Source organism: Polypterus senegalus, chromosome 15, assembly GCF_016835505.1.
Source record: "Polypterus senegalus isolate Bchr_013 chromosome 15, ASM1683550v1, whole genome shotgun sequence".
Classification (NCBI taxonomy): domain Eukaryota; kingdom Metazoa; phylum Chordata; class Cladistia; order Polypteriformes; family Polypteridae; genus Polypterus; species Polypterus senegalus.
This window is the reverse complement of record NC_053168.1, coordinates 11,008,675-11,023,361: the sequence shown is the minus strand read 5'-3', so window position 1 is coordinate 11,023,361 and position 14,687 is coordinate 11,008,675. Positions and strand designations below refer to the sequence as shown.

At 37.0% G+C, this 14,687-nt stretch overlaps 1 protein-coding gene across 4 annotated transcripts in view; it reads left to right on the top strand.

The window, feature by feature from the left end:
• LOC120515459 (triple functional domain protein) overlaps positions 1-14,687 on the top strand; it is a 322,795-nt gene that overhangs the window by 74,420 nt on the left and 233,688 nt on the right. For all 4 annotated transcript variants that reach the window (XM_039736493.1, XM_039736492.1, XM_039736495.1 and 1 more), the window contains exon 2: positions 1,887-1,940. In XM_039736493.1, coding sequence (XP_039592427.1) covers positions 1,887-1,940 — 54 coding nt within the window. The remainder of the gene's footprint in view (positions 1-1,886; positions 1,941-14,687) is intronic.

The following is a 14,687-nucleotide window of genomic DNA, read 5'->3' as shown; positions in this document are numbered from 1 at the left end:
ATTGAAACAGTATTCATTTTATTGTTTAGATGTATGGGTTGGCTCTGTGTGCATGACAGCTGACAACTGATGAATGCTTGTCTAGAAGTACAATGCATAGAATGCCGTGACAAGGAAAAAGGAAAACTGGTGTTTTGTACCTCACAGACAGAACAGAAGATTGTCTGTCTGTTTGATGTGTCATATTTTTACATACAATGACATAAATGAAAAAATAAACATTTTCCGAGAGAGCTGCTGAACTAACTGTAGCTGTTAACCCTTTGTACAGTGCCATTACCATCAAGCAGCACACTATTGGCTGCCAGAAAAAGGGAAGCACAAAAATATACTGGAAGGTCAGTATTTAAATTGACATGGTCTGCTGACAAGATTGGTGACTGTGGCCAGCAAATCTCACATACCCCATGACTAGAAGTCACATAATGTGACATTGGCTTTAGTGGCTACAGAATTTTCATGTGTATCGGTGTCAATGTCTTCACAGCTGGAATTAACTTTTCAGCAAAACTTACCTGTGTGTCTGGCTGGAAAATGTTCTGCATGCAAGAAACACCAGTTGTATCTTCCATTTTTCATCTCACTGTTGGCATATTTTTGGGGTCATACCTTTTGAACGTTAATGTTTTCTTGTAACAATGCCTCTAGATCAGTGTTTCCTGAACTTTTCAACCTTTCTGGTGTTGCAGCCCACTTTTTTTGTTTTCCATGTAAGTGTCTTTGTGACCTACATAGAAGTGGGGAGTGGGTTGGTGAATTGAGTGCAGTATTTGGAGCAATGACCCACCATGACCACTGCGATTATATATTTAAAAAAAAAACAAAAAAAAAACAAACAAAACTTGTAACCCACTGACCATAAAGTGGGTTGTGGCCCAGTAGCTGAGAATTACTGCTTTAGATGGAATATAGTTTCCTGGCTCAAGATAATAAGTTAGAAAGGATATAGCAATTTTATTGATATGTATTGCTCTGTCATTGTGTGCAAACATTTACAGAAGTTGATTAACTTTTTTTTTGTTCTACTGTAATGTATAATGTAATGTGCATATTAATAACATCATGCTTGAAAGTAATTCTGTATAAGGAATCTAGTAAAGGAGAAAAAAAAAACTCCTTATGCTGATTTTTTTTAAGTTAACACTTATAACTTAATGGCACAATGTTTAATTGTTAACATTGCTCAGTATGTGAAAATAGATTTTTTTTGTTCTTTTTAAACATGTGATGTTCTGGTTTGCCCTCACCAAACCTAAATAAAGCATGAACTACAAACTAAGCTGCTGTAAATTGTTTTGAAGATTTATGTAATGATATCATAGAAATATAACAGTTAAGAAACAAAAAAAAAAACAAGTTTTTGATGTAAAAGTGATAAGAATCTTTATAACTAGCTTCAGAAGACTGAAGGAAATAAGAATTGTAAAGTGCCCATCAAACAGAAAGCTGCTTCTGTTTAGTCTTCTGTAATTTTTCTCTGTGCTCTGGTGAAGTAATGTTGGATTAATTGATACATGAAACTACTGGATGAGTCTTTGATCATTCATTTTTAAATCAAAGCATGCTATCTGTATACTTTAATGGATTGTCTTTTAATTGGGGGGAGAAATTAAAAGCACAAATGTCTGTGTTTGAAAAATGTAGAATTTATGTAAAGGACAGCATTGTTCTGCAAAAAAAAGACAAACTTGAAATGATAACAGTACTTTTAAAAACTTTAAATATGTGTGAGAACTGCTATTGGTCGTAATTATGCCACCTACAACAATTTTGGAATTTGGACATTCAAAATTATTTGGCTTAAAGTATGTTCAAACGAAGTAAACTCATTATTTTTATATTGAATACTGTGAATTAATTTGCTTTTTATTTTATTCACTTTTCAGATCTCTCTCTTCCAAAATGTGAGCCTAAACTGGATGCTCCTAGCCACATAGGTGGTATGTATTTTTGTATCCTAAAAATAATCACTCACTTATAATGTTACCTGGCTTCATGTTTCTGTGGTAAATTGGTAATATAATATTATTAAGAGATATACAAGTTTAATAATCCCTGTTGGTTTTCAGGTTTTTCATTTGATATATCATAATCTGTTTTGCATTTGTGTTCTTAATTTATAAGGCATATTAATAATTTGTTTGATGTGTTTTTGAGAAGAATCTGCTTTATACATGACTTCAGCTCAATGGCTGAAGAGCATTTTTTAATGTTTTTTACATTAAGGGGTATAACACATTTTCTATTTGTTTGCTGATTTATTTTAATAATAGGATGTAATGTTGAGATATTAGCCAGTAGAGTACTGCTTTTGTTGGTTACCTGGTGCCTAGGACACATTCATACTGATACAAAAACCTATATGCAAAAATATTTTTGCAAGTTTTTAGTGTAAACTGTGACATAGACATTTTTGAGCATGCACAATTATGCATCATAAGAGTGTTACTTCTCTCCAGTATGAAATTGTTTTATTCTAAAAACACACTAAGGCTGGCATTTTGTCAAAGATGTTGTCCAGAATACATTTAACTTAACCATGTTAAAAGGCAGAAGTCTACGTGACCATCATCATCATCAAGCCCTTCCGTGAGAATCCTAAATCCAAAGAGGACTGTTTCATTTATGTTAGGTAGAATGTCCAGAGGGGACTGGTCAGGGGGTCTCATGGTCTGGAATCCCTACAGATTTTATTTTTTCTCCAGCCGTCTGGAGTTTTTTTGTTTTTTTCTGTCCCCCCTGGCCATTGAACCTTACTCTTATTCGATGTTAATTAATGTTGATTTATTTTGTTTTATAATTGTGTCTTTCATTTTTCTATTGTTTAATATGTAAAGCACTTTGAGCTACTGTTTGTATGAAAATGTGCTATAGAAATAAATGTTGTTGTTGTTGATGTGTAAAGGAATAATGTTTGTCAGCTGTGTTGCTTAATGTTTCTGTTTTTGTGCATTTTAAATGTCTGCATTTCATGATGGGAGTAACAGATGTTTTGGGGTCTTTAAGTTTAAGGCCATTGATATTTGTGTCAGAAGCTGTTTCACGTGACTGGATTCTTCAGTGGAGTATTTAATCAATTTTCTTTAATACCTGAATTGAGAAAAGACAATTTGAAATTTTAATAATTGCTTCTAAAATTACGTTTTGACTTAAGATTTTTGTCAGCCAAAGATATTTTTGAATTTTATGCTGACATTTGGCAAAACTGGCATAGCCACTAGTCCTGTTTCTGACAGTCTTGGGGTATGAATCAAAGATAAAGCTTAGAGCTATATGTATAACACAAACTTCTGTTACATTAGGGATGGTAGTACATTTTCCACAGTGCTTTTGTTAAATATTTTGACAAAACAGATACAAGTCCTTACTCTCTTGCCATAGGTTTACAAATACTTGATTATCTTTGTTAGCATTAAATGCTCACATTTTTATGTACTTCGTTATATATTCTTTGGGAATCATATTGCACTAAAATGCTTATCAGAATTGATATTTAGCTAAAAAGTTGTTAGACAATGTTAGGAATACTCAAGTTTAATTATAATAATTGTAGCCTTTATTAAATTGATAAAAGAGAGGTTTTTCTTGAGAGCAACGCCGAATAAAATTAGGATTAATGCCAAATGCTTAAGTAGTAAACCTTCGTTTCACTACTATGACTTATATAGTCATGTGCTGATTTATACCTAACAGAGTCATGGCCTTCATACTTATGGCCAATGTTCCCTCTAATTTTTCTTTTTTCTCTTTTTAACTGATGAATGGCTGTGAATAATAGGTGAGGTGGAACTTTTTATGACTGATTTCTTCAATCCCACTACACCACTCGAGCTTCCTTCGTGAAGTATCATTCAGTCGCCACAAAGCACCGACAAATGAATGACAAGTTTTCCTCATTATTAAACTTAACACCAAGATTCACCAACATGTGAACAAGTGTTTTAGTACCCCATGAAGTACCGATTGGCCGCTGTGAAGCAACAGCACAAGAACGACAGGCGCTCTCCCTGTTTGTGGAAGGAGGAGTGAGCAGCATGATAAGAGCTGAGCTGTAGTTCAAAAGTGCTGCAGAGCACCCTGATAAAAGGCTGTCGAGACTTGAGTATCAGTTTGTGCCAGTCCACTCGGGCAGTTAAAGTATATGCATACTGGTGACCCGGACCTGACCCACAGAGTCTCTATTGCAATGACTTGTACACTTTGTGACCCACATATGGCCAAATGGCTGGTCCCAAATGAAAGCCTGTGCATGACTATATTTTTGCACAAAAGGATTCAATGATTACACTGTAAGTTGACTTTATCAAGAGTTCCATAGGAAAAGATGATGGACAACAGTTTTAATGACTTTCAGTAGATTTTCAAAGGGGTTAACCTCAGAGTTATAACTGGGCCTTACAAGAAGGTCCTTTTTCATTTAAAACCACTGCAGTGATGTTCTGACAATGTGTGCTGTAGGGCAGTGTCCTTTTGAAACCGCACGATTCCTCCAGACTGCAGGGAAAAACCTGGAGGTTGATGGCAGAATTGGCACTTCAGCCACCATAAAAAATCTCACAATGTTCCACTCCATCTGAACTGGTGTGGTGCTGAGGTGTTACCCATATCATGGCTGCCCTTGGGTCCTAATCTGGAATTCTGAGTTGGTTTGTTGGTGGTGGGTGCAGCAATGCGCCATATCAGCACGTGCTCCTAACCTCTCTCCTCTCTCTGTCTTACCGGGAAGGTATGCACAGTTTTTTACTTAGATGTTGTCTGTCATGTTTTCCATCCTGACAAATATTCCTTCTTCTGGTGTTGAAAACCATTCACAATAACTTGATACTACTACCACCATGCTTTACTATGTGCACGATATGATCTGGCTTGTGTGTAATGTTTGGTTTATGCCACACGTACTATTACCATTCCGGTTATCAGAGATTAGGACACATACCTGCATTATAACATTTGTTGACTCTTTGCAAGGTCTTTATATGTAAGGAAATAGATTCTTAAATCCCTTTCACATAAACCAACTTGTTGTAGAATGTTTAGGATATTGTTTGGTAACGATAGTGATTTTAAATTTGCAGCCTTTGACAACTTTTTAGCAAATGTATTGACTTACAAAAATAGTAACTAAATATGTTATATAGTTATTATAAAATGTGATGCACTACTAACAGTGTGTTGCGTTTTCTTCTACACTGCACATTTCACTGGTCAGCATTTGGTAATGAATCTTAAGCTCATATATGAACCATCAATAAACTGAGCTGAAACAGAGCCAAATTTAAAAATTGTATTATGTTTTAAAAACATATTTAGTTCTTTATGTTCTGAGAAGTAGTCATCAAGCCAAGCCCCCAAGCTTTGAGGTACAATTGTAGTTATATGCAATTTTTTATGCAGGTATTTTTACTTCAGTAAAATAAGTATTGTGCTACGTAATTTGTTAATTTAAAAATTAATCTGCTGCTAAATGCACATTCCTTTTACTGTGTTACTCTCAGCACTGCAACACAATAGTGTCTAAAACCACAATCTCTTAATCTCCCTTTGTGTTGATTGGACTAACATATGAACCGAAAAGGCTGACTATGCAGGTGAGGGTAGTATGCTGTAGTGTTTGCCCACATTCCATATTTTTTTAATCGCTGAAATATGTAATGTAGCAAAACAGTTTGCTTTCCAGATGTTAGTGACCCAGTGGTTGTTGAAAATGTATACACATTGTAAGGGTAAGAAAAGCAGACTCCAAAGAGACAGGTTAACGTTACTTGTAAGGAGGTCTTTGGCATCATGCTTTGCATTTTCTTAACAAACAGAAGGGAACAGAAAATCTAGTTCTGTGCAAGATAAATGAAATGAGGATGAAGTGTAGCATACCATAATTTAATAATACATTTAACCGTTTTATCCAGTCCGTTGTTGGAGAGCCAGGACATACAGTATGACTGAGGTAAGGTCCTTTTACGTTGAAAGTAAATACTTTGCAGTTGAATAAGTCTGCCTTTTTATGCTGTTAACATGCCTAAGAGTGAGATAATTAGACCAATGTGAAGTCAAAGGCTTTTAATAGTATGAAGCTGAGGTACCATAGCTAATGTGGAGACTGAAATCTTAAACCATTACCACCTTGGCAACGTAAAACTTGCAGGTTTTGTACTGATTGTCTTTTTTTGAAGTAGTGAAAGGTAAGAAGGCTTGTTAAGAAATTGGTTGATTTTTCGCATGTCCTCAAAACATGCACTCTGGCGTTAGGCAATAAATAGAGTAATATGCTGAAGCCTTTTTGAGAGTGAAGGCTTTTTTGCAGTTTTAATCTCTTATGCGTATTTAATGAAGACTTGTTTGTAGAGAGGTCTATTCTCATTTATTCCTGGAACTGTTTTAGATGTTGTCAGCATCATTATCTTTAGTTGAATATTAAACAAGCTATTTTCTGAGTTGGCAAGGTTAGCTAGTTGGCCCCCCAAACCTGTTTGCTCCAGTGTCGGTGGTCCAGGACATCCTTTGAGGTGACATCTCAATTAATCATGCCATCCAGCTCAACAACTTCTTCAGCCTGTCTGTGGGTACTTAAATAGTTACATATGTATGTCAAATTAAGAACAAAAAATATTGGTTTCTGATTTCTGCACAGCTTCTAGGTGTACAACACGTGTTTAATGTGTGCTTGATTCTGAGATGTGTGATTCTTGTATTTTAATATCGCTGAATTTGCAAAGCATCTTGGAGTAGATGGCATCCTATCAATATGAACAAAATATTGATGCTTGCAAAATGAAAATATGACATAGTGTTTAAGACTGTCAGATAAAAAAAATTAAGGAGCATTGGCGATCCTAAATTGTCCCGTATGTGTGTGTGTCCTGTGCTGGGCTGGCGCCCTGCCCAGGATTTATCCCTTCCTTTTGCCCTGTGTTGGCTGGGATTGGCTCCAGAAGAACCCCCGTGACCGTGTATTAGAATATAGCGGGTTGGATAATGACTGACTGACTATTCATATTAAAATGTACGTTTGTACTATTTTTAAAATATTTTTGTTATTCATATTTTTACTTTCTCAGTGCCTAACCCTGATGTCAGCCATTCATTAACGTTATAAAGTACAAAGAAAATTTCTGTAATCATTAGACGTGCAGTGCATTAATGGAAGTGCATAATCTCTAAGATGCACATTTAGCAGGGCTACTGAAGTTGCATATTAAATTCCTGAAAAATGAATCCGCAAACACTAAATTTGTATTGTTCTTTGGGGATTTTGAAACCAAAGTAATGTTAATGAGTTTGCTAGTATAACAACTGAAATTTGAGTAAAGCACATACATGTCTGAATGGTACCAGAATAAATGTGATGTCTTTTCCAGTTATTACTAATTTCTGCACTTACTCAGTCCATACCACTTCCTATTTCTGCCTTAATACACAGGCATAATTTATTGTCTTAGTATTCAGTGATTCATGTGACAATGATATATTAATGCTTTATGTCTTATTTTTGGTATTGATTTTAAACAGTATTTATTTTTTAGGTACTGATGAGAAAATGTTATTGAGCATGTTTAGTTTGTGCACATATTAAGATCATTTAAGGTAGTCCATGACTTCCATGATAGTATTCTTTATAAACACTGTGTTGAATTGCCAAAGGTCATCAGACCCACCACCCCACTGTAGTTAAAATCTGAGAAATTTGGTAAATGTAAAAAATTTTGTATGAAGAGTAGTGCAGGTACGGCGCATTGATTTAATCAATGTAGTTCATTATTTAAATTTATCAATTGGTGCTGCATATCGACGCATCACGTTTTTCCCATCTTTAAAGAGAACAACATGGCAGTGCCTATTTCACCTGCAGGTCCTTTGTGTAAAAGACTGCAGTCTTCTAAAGTATGGGAGTATTCTGTACATACTGCAAATGTGAAATGGCGTATCATAGCAGCCCAACAGCTATGCAGGAGTATCTAGGAAGGAAGCATTCTGGAGTTTTCTATGAAGACACAACCAAGGCGGAGTCGTAGGTTCTAATTACTTTTGTTAGTTCTGACTGGTAAATCGCTGCATTCTACAGTCATTTATTTTCCTGAGTAACATGACTTTTTTTTTTTATTTTGTGTGTCTTTTGAAGTGTTAATTTTAATTGATAAGTTGTGTTCTCTGTAGCTGCTACAGGTTATTTCATTAGTTGACAAATGGAAAAAATAATCACTTCCACTGCCAGTGCAGGTACTGTACATCTGGGAGTGTTAAAATCTTGTTTTATCTATTAAGCTCATTGTGACTTGGGTTAGGAGGTAATGGGGCTCAGGTGCTATTTGTTTTTATGTTTTATCTTTTTTTTAATCTCCTAAATAGTTTTCAGTGTATAGGCTAAACATTGATTTTTTTTTTTACACCCCTAGTTAGTGGTTGCTGACTTATGGGTAATTCTTTTTCTGATGCTATAGTTTTGATTTGTGCAGTGCAAGAACCCCTTATAGTTTTATGATGCTTTTCTATTTCTGTGAGAGTAGTGCTAACATAGGGTGAATGGTTTTGGTGTGTGTTATAAAAGCTGTAACAGAAAATTAAATAATATGCAAAGTGACTCATCTCATATTGGTTTAGGTGGAGTCTGGTTTGCCTACCTGTGTAAATTATGAGTGACTGGGAGAAGGATGCAACTCAAAGTGTCTGCTTCTCCAAGTAGTACGATCTGTTCTACAGAAGCAGTTTACAGACAACTGGCTTTCCATCGTCCTGAGCTGAAGAAGTGGTTTTGAAAGTAATAAGTGGAGTTTTACAAAAATAATATGGTGAGTCTGGCCTGACTCTCACTCTTAACACTTTTGTGGTATGGCAGGGGTATTAGCCAGAACAGCACGCAGTGGTGTTGGAGTTAATTTTGTTTTTCCTCCCAAAGATGCATTTCAAAATTAAGAGTTCATTCTAAGAATTCATATGTTGTTGCAGTTTAGACTGATTACATTGTTCAACTCAAATTGAAAGCCTTACTCCTTACTGAGAAAATTATATAGGTGAGTATTGAGAAGGTTTCTGATGTCTAGGGAGACTAACTAAAATAAAAGGGTATCAAAAAGAGTTAATCCAGTTTCTTCACCGTTTTCCATGTGATTAGGTAAGCATCTATTTGTAACTGACACGTTAATATTTGTAATGGATACATTCTCGCTTTTGGTTGTCAGCCTCATTCTAGATTCTGGTGTTAGTTGAAAATTAGCATTAGTTATTACTTTAAGCTCATGTTTGCCCTCCCATTCTTAGGGCCGGTTTATACTTCATGCTCAGAACGCGTATGCGCCTGCATCATGGCTGCCACGCGTTCCCAGCGTATATTTTACGCGTCCTCTGAGCAGGTCCTCAGAAATGAACGCGACATGTGCATGAGTTGCAGTGCCAGCAAAATGTGGGGGACAGTGTGCTAAAAGTCGGAATGTGACGTCAGAGTCTCTGTCTACTATCTACATGTGACAGAAAGCCTCTATGCAGATCCTATGGGGATCGATGTGTGCGCTTCGCTGTTTGTTGAATGCTTCGATATGGTGAAGCAAAATGCAGACATATTGATACATTTGTGGTGCTTTTATATTCAAGCGTCGCATATTCCCGATCGTAATGACACGATACATTTTAAAAGCCTCACATACCATCTTGTGTGCCGTCTTTTTTTTTTTTTTTTCTGCAACTTCACAACGGCTTCATAATGTATAGCGCTGTATTTGAATTACTGAGAAAAAATAAACGACAATGTGAAAACGTGTATTTTGTGATTAAAGTGGAAATTTCGGCTTTAATCTCAAAATATCCACTTTAACCTTGTAGTTTACTTTATCATTAAAGCAGGCCATCGTAAACGTCATCCCAGCTTTTAATCGCTACGAGCTGCTACGAGCTTCTTCAAGCAGCAATAGATCACCACACAGAACAAATTAAATGTATGATATTCCAACTCTCTGCACATTTAGAATCTTTAGATTCATACTTGATATAAATTTCATGATGTAATGCATTAAAGTGTGTGTGTTACATTTTACATATAATTTTGTTTAAATAATGAATACTGTTAATAATTACACACATGGGGGTGACACGGTGGCAGAGCGATAGCACTGCCGTCTCGTAGGGAGTTATGTTGCTTGTATTCCACACTTTGCTCCGGTTTCCTTCCAAGGATGTGCAGATTTGTTGATTTGTGCCGCTAAAATGACGCTAGTGTATGTGTGTGCTTGTATTCACCTTGCGATGAGCTGAGGCCTCGTCCTTGGATTGTTTCTCAGTTGTGCCCAATGCTTGCTGGAATGGACACATCTTTTTTTTAAACATGTTCTCACCGGGATTATATCTCGCACTGCCACCTGGTGGATTCCTCCAGATTTACGTAAAGTACGCGCGCAAGCATAAACACTACAATGTTTGCGTAGCAGGAGCGTCCGCTGCAGCATGCCTCGCGTTGCGTGAAGTATAACTCCGGCCTTAGTGCTTCCTCGAAGTTTAACAAGCTCTAGCATGGTGTGTCAACCGCCATGCAGTTTTGGACATTCATAGGCACTACTAGTTAGTTAAGTTTTTTTTTTTTCTTTTCCTACCACAGTACGATTGCTGGAGCAATGCATTGTGTCTCCTGTAATTAAAAAGTTATGTTCTTTAAGCACTTACAAACTGATGCTGTTGTTAGTTACTAAAATAATATGGTATTCAGCACCATTCATGGGACAGCATTCAGTAGCTTTCTACAAAACAAAACTGTAGCATTTTATGCTAGAACAGTATTTATTGCCTGTGATACAGTGGCTCATGGATCCTAGATCTTGTCACTGATTGTGTACAACTTGCACTTTCTCCCTTTGTGCACATAGGTTTTTCTTCAGGTTTACTTCCTCTTTCCATGGTGGTGAATGCATGATGAATTTTTAACTAAAATATTTCTATGTGTTCTTTGAATCCAACAAACTAAGTGGTATAATATAAGGTGTGTGTTTTGCAATTACAATGAAATTAAATGAGATTCTTTTTAAGAATTTAGTTCTTCTAGATGAAGGGCTTGCGTATAGATAACAATGGCATCAGAAGTCGCAATGTAACCATTTTTGCTACAAACTTAAAGGGAGAGTACTTTCAGAAATGTAGCCCATGGTTGATACACAGCTACAAGTGAAACGTTTGCTCCATCTTAAACTCACTTGTAGCAAGCTTTGCCACTTACCTTAGACTGTGGCACCATACTAAACCTGTTTTCAATTGCAACAAACTCTAAGCAACAGCTGCTGCCCTACAGAGGTGATAAAAATGGCAGATGTACTTAAACCGGCACCTCAGTGATTTAAATAATTTAGTGCTGCTCTTTGAGTATCTGTGAGTTACTTTAGAGGCATATAAATTGGTTACGTATCAACGCTTCTATAATGTTTGCATCTATAACATGAAAATTGATAGTAGTAATTCACTAAAATTGTGTAATAGTCTTACAATGTTTAGTAATATTAAAGGTTATTAATATGTGTTCATAACAGAAGTGTAGTTTTTGATTGTGAAGTTTAGTTTAAATCTTTATTTGATCTGACTGTTAAGATATACCAGGTAGTGACGAGTACAGAACTAAGGAAGATTAGTTAGTACAAAGAACAGTGCATGTAAGGAAATCTAAAGTAGTTAATTATAATCATAATTGACATACCATCTGAGAGTGCCCTGGTGATGGCAGAGGTGGGTTGTCCCAGTCAATATCAATGTTGTATATGACTGCGCCTGTGATGATGGTGGGTCTTGCTGTTAAGGGAGTGGTACACAAACCACATGACGCCCAAGCAAAATGTAGTTTAAAATTTCAAAAGGTTATTCCTAGCTTCTTGTTTTTTATGACTTCTGGTAATGTTGCAGTATTATGTAAGAGATAAGCAAGTCACCCACAGGAACGCCACAGTATAATCCTTCCTCACAATTTCATTTCACAGAAGTGCGTTCATAAATAGTGTACTACCTGTCCATGTTGATATCACTTTGAGAAATCTCGGGTTATAATCAAACTCCATTTGACTGTTGATAGAAATATACGTTACCCATGTCTATTAATGTACACTGAATCTGTTTCAATGTGAAAGCAAATGGACATATGTGTACAATTAATAGTATCATTAACTCCCAGGGTTCCTGCTTCAGTGTAAAAAGCTGGGCATATACCCACTGCATCCACTGGCATAGCAATGTAAAATATATGAAGGAACGCAATGGCTATAGAAACTCTGTGACCAACTTCACAGATGGTGCGCTCACATAACTTTATACTGTCACCATCACTGCAAAAAAAAAGGTTCCAGTGGGGAAGAAACACGTTTTATCAAAACTTGATGCATGGGATCCTAAGTATGGCCCCCTCTCCTCTTTGTGATTGATCCTTCACTGTTAGTACTGTGACACTTTTCTGAAAGCCTATACCTCATTTTAAACATTTAATGAATGAATTATGCAAACTCTGACCTCCGCTGAATACAAGCCTCTACTATACCCGTCATATAAACCCATATTTATAAGGATTTAAAATATATAAAAATAACCATACAAACATATGGGTTCTACTTCGCGGATTTTCACCTATCTCGGGGTTGGGGGCTGTTGGTTCTGGAACGCAACCCCCGCGATCGAGGAGGGATTACTGTATCTTATTAAACAAAAGAGCCATTGGTATTGGACTAAGCTGAACTTGTTTGGTTCTGTACCTTTTTTCTGTAATGGAGCTCAGAGCTAGAGATGTTCTCTAGAATATACTATACTAACTAGCTGCAACTTAGTATGTGGATACAGATTAACTCAGGACGTTTGTTGCAGTTGATCCGTAGTGACTTTGACATAGGCCTGTTTTTGGCGCTTCTCTCCATTCTTTGTAGCTCTACTTCATTTTAGATGATGTATGAGTTTTCAGTGCTGTTTTCTCATTATAAATCTAAAATTTATATTTCAAAAACATTTAAATTGCTATTGAAAATAATGAATAGAAATGTAATGATAGAGACCAAAAATAGTTTTTTAATGTTCTCCTCTAAATGAAGGCATTTGTAATGGTGGGCTGTGTTTCCCTACTGCAGTGCCGTTTTGCAAGTACAAGAGGTGCCTTAGCCGTGTCTATCTGATTATGGAATATTCAGATGTAGTCATTAATTTAACTGCTGGATGCGGTTTAAATTTAATTTCAGAAGGCACGATTGGTTCATTGAATTTTTAACTGCTGAAAAAAAAAACACTTCCCTCAGAAGGGAAGGCAACTTAGGAAAATGAGGCAACGTCTAATGGTTTTGTGAGGAAATTTTACTTTATTGTAGTTTCCTATGGATTAAAATTTTATTTGGATTTAACATGAGGCTTTCCAGATGCCATCATCAGATGTGTGTAGTAATCTTTATTAACTGAAATGAATATATTGCACGTTGCGTTTATGTACTGTACTGATCAGCCACAACATTTAAACCACTGGCAGGTGAAGTGAACAACATTGATTGTCTCATTACAATGGCACCTGTCAAGGGGTGGGATATATTGGGCAGTAAGTGAACAGTCAGTTTTTGAAGGTTATGTGTTGGAAAAATGGCAAGTGAAAGAATCTGAATGACATTAATAAGGGCCAGGTTGTGATGGATAAATGATTGGAGCAGAGCACCTCCAAAATGGGCTAGTCCTAAACGGTATTTCTGGTATACAGTAGATTGTACCTACCAAAAGTGGCCCAAGGAAGGACAACTGATGAGCCAGTGACCGGGTCATAGGTGCCCAAGGCTCATTGATTAACAAGAAAAGTGAAAACTAACCCGTCTGGTCCAAGCTTACAGATGAGCTGTAGTATCTTCTTCTTTCAGCTGCTCCCGTTAGGGGTTGCCACAGCAGATTATCATCTTCCATATCTTTCTGTCCTCTGCATCTTGTTTGTTCTGTTACACCCATCACCTGCATGTCCTCTCTCACATCCATAAACCTCCTTTTGGGCCTTCCTCTTTTTCTCTTCCCTGGCAGCTCTATCCTTAGCATCCTTCTCCTAATATACCTAGCATCTCTCCTCTGCACATGTCCAGACCAACGCAATCTCGCCTCTCTGACTTTGTCTCCCAACCATCCAACTTGAGCTGACCCTCTAATGTCCTCATTTCTAATCCCATCCATCCTTGTCACACCCAGTGCAAATCTTAACATCTTTAGCTCTGCTACCTCCAGCTCTGTTTCCTGCTTTCTTGTCAGTGCCATCGTCTCCAACCCATATAACATAACTGGTCTCACTACCATCCTGTAGACCTTCCCTTTCACACTAGCTGATACCCGTCTGTCATAAATCACTCCTGACACTCTTCTCCACCCATTCCACCACTCTCTTCTTCACCTCTCTTCTACAATCCCCATTACTCTGTACTGTTGATCCCAAGTATTTAAACTCATCCACTTTCACCAACTCTACTCCCTGCATCCTCACCACTCCACTGACCTCCCTCTCATTCACACACATGTATTCTGTCTTGGTGGTCCTTCTGACCTTCATTCCTCACCTCTCTAGAGCATATTTCCACCTCTCCAGGGTCTCCTCAATTTTCTCCCTACTATCGCTACAGATCACAATGTCACCAGCAAACATCATAGTCCACAGGGACTCCTGTCTAATCTCGTCTGTCAACCTGCCCATCACCATTGCAAATAAGAAAGGGCTCAGAGCCGATCCCTGATGT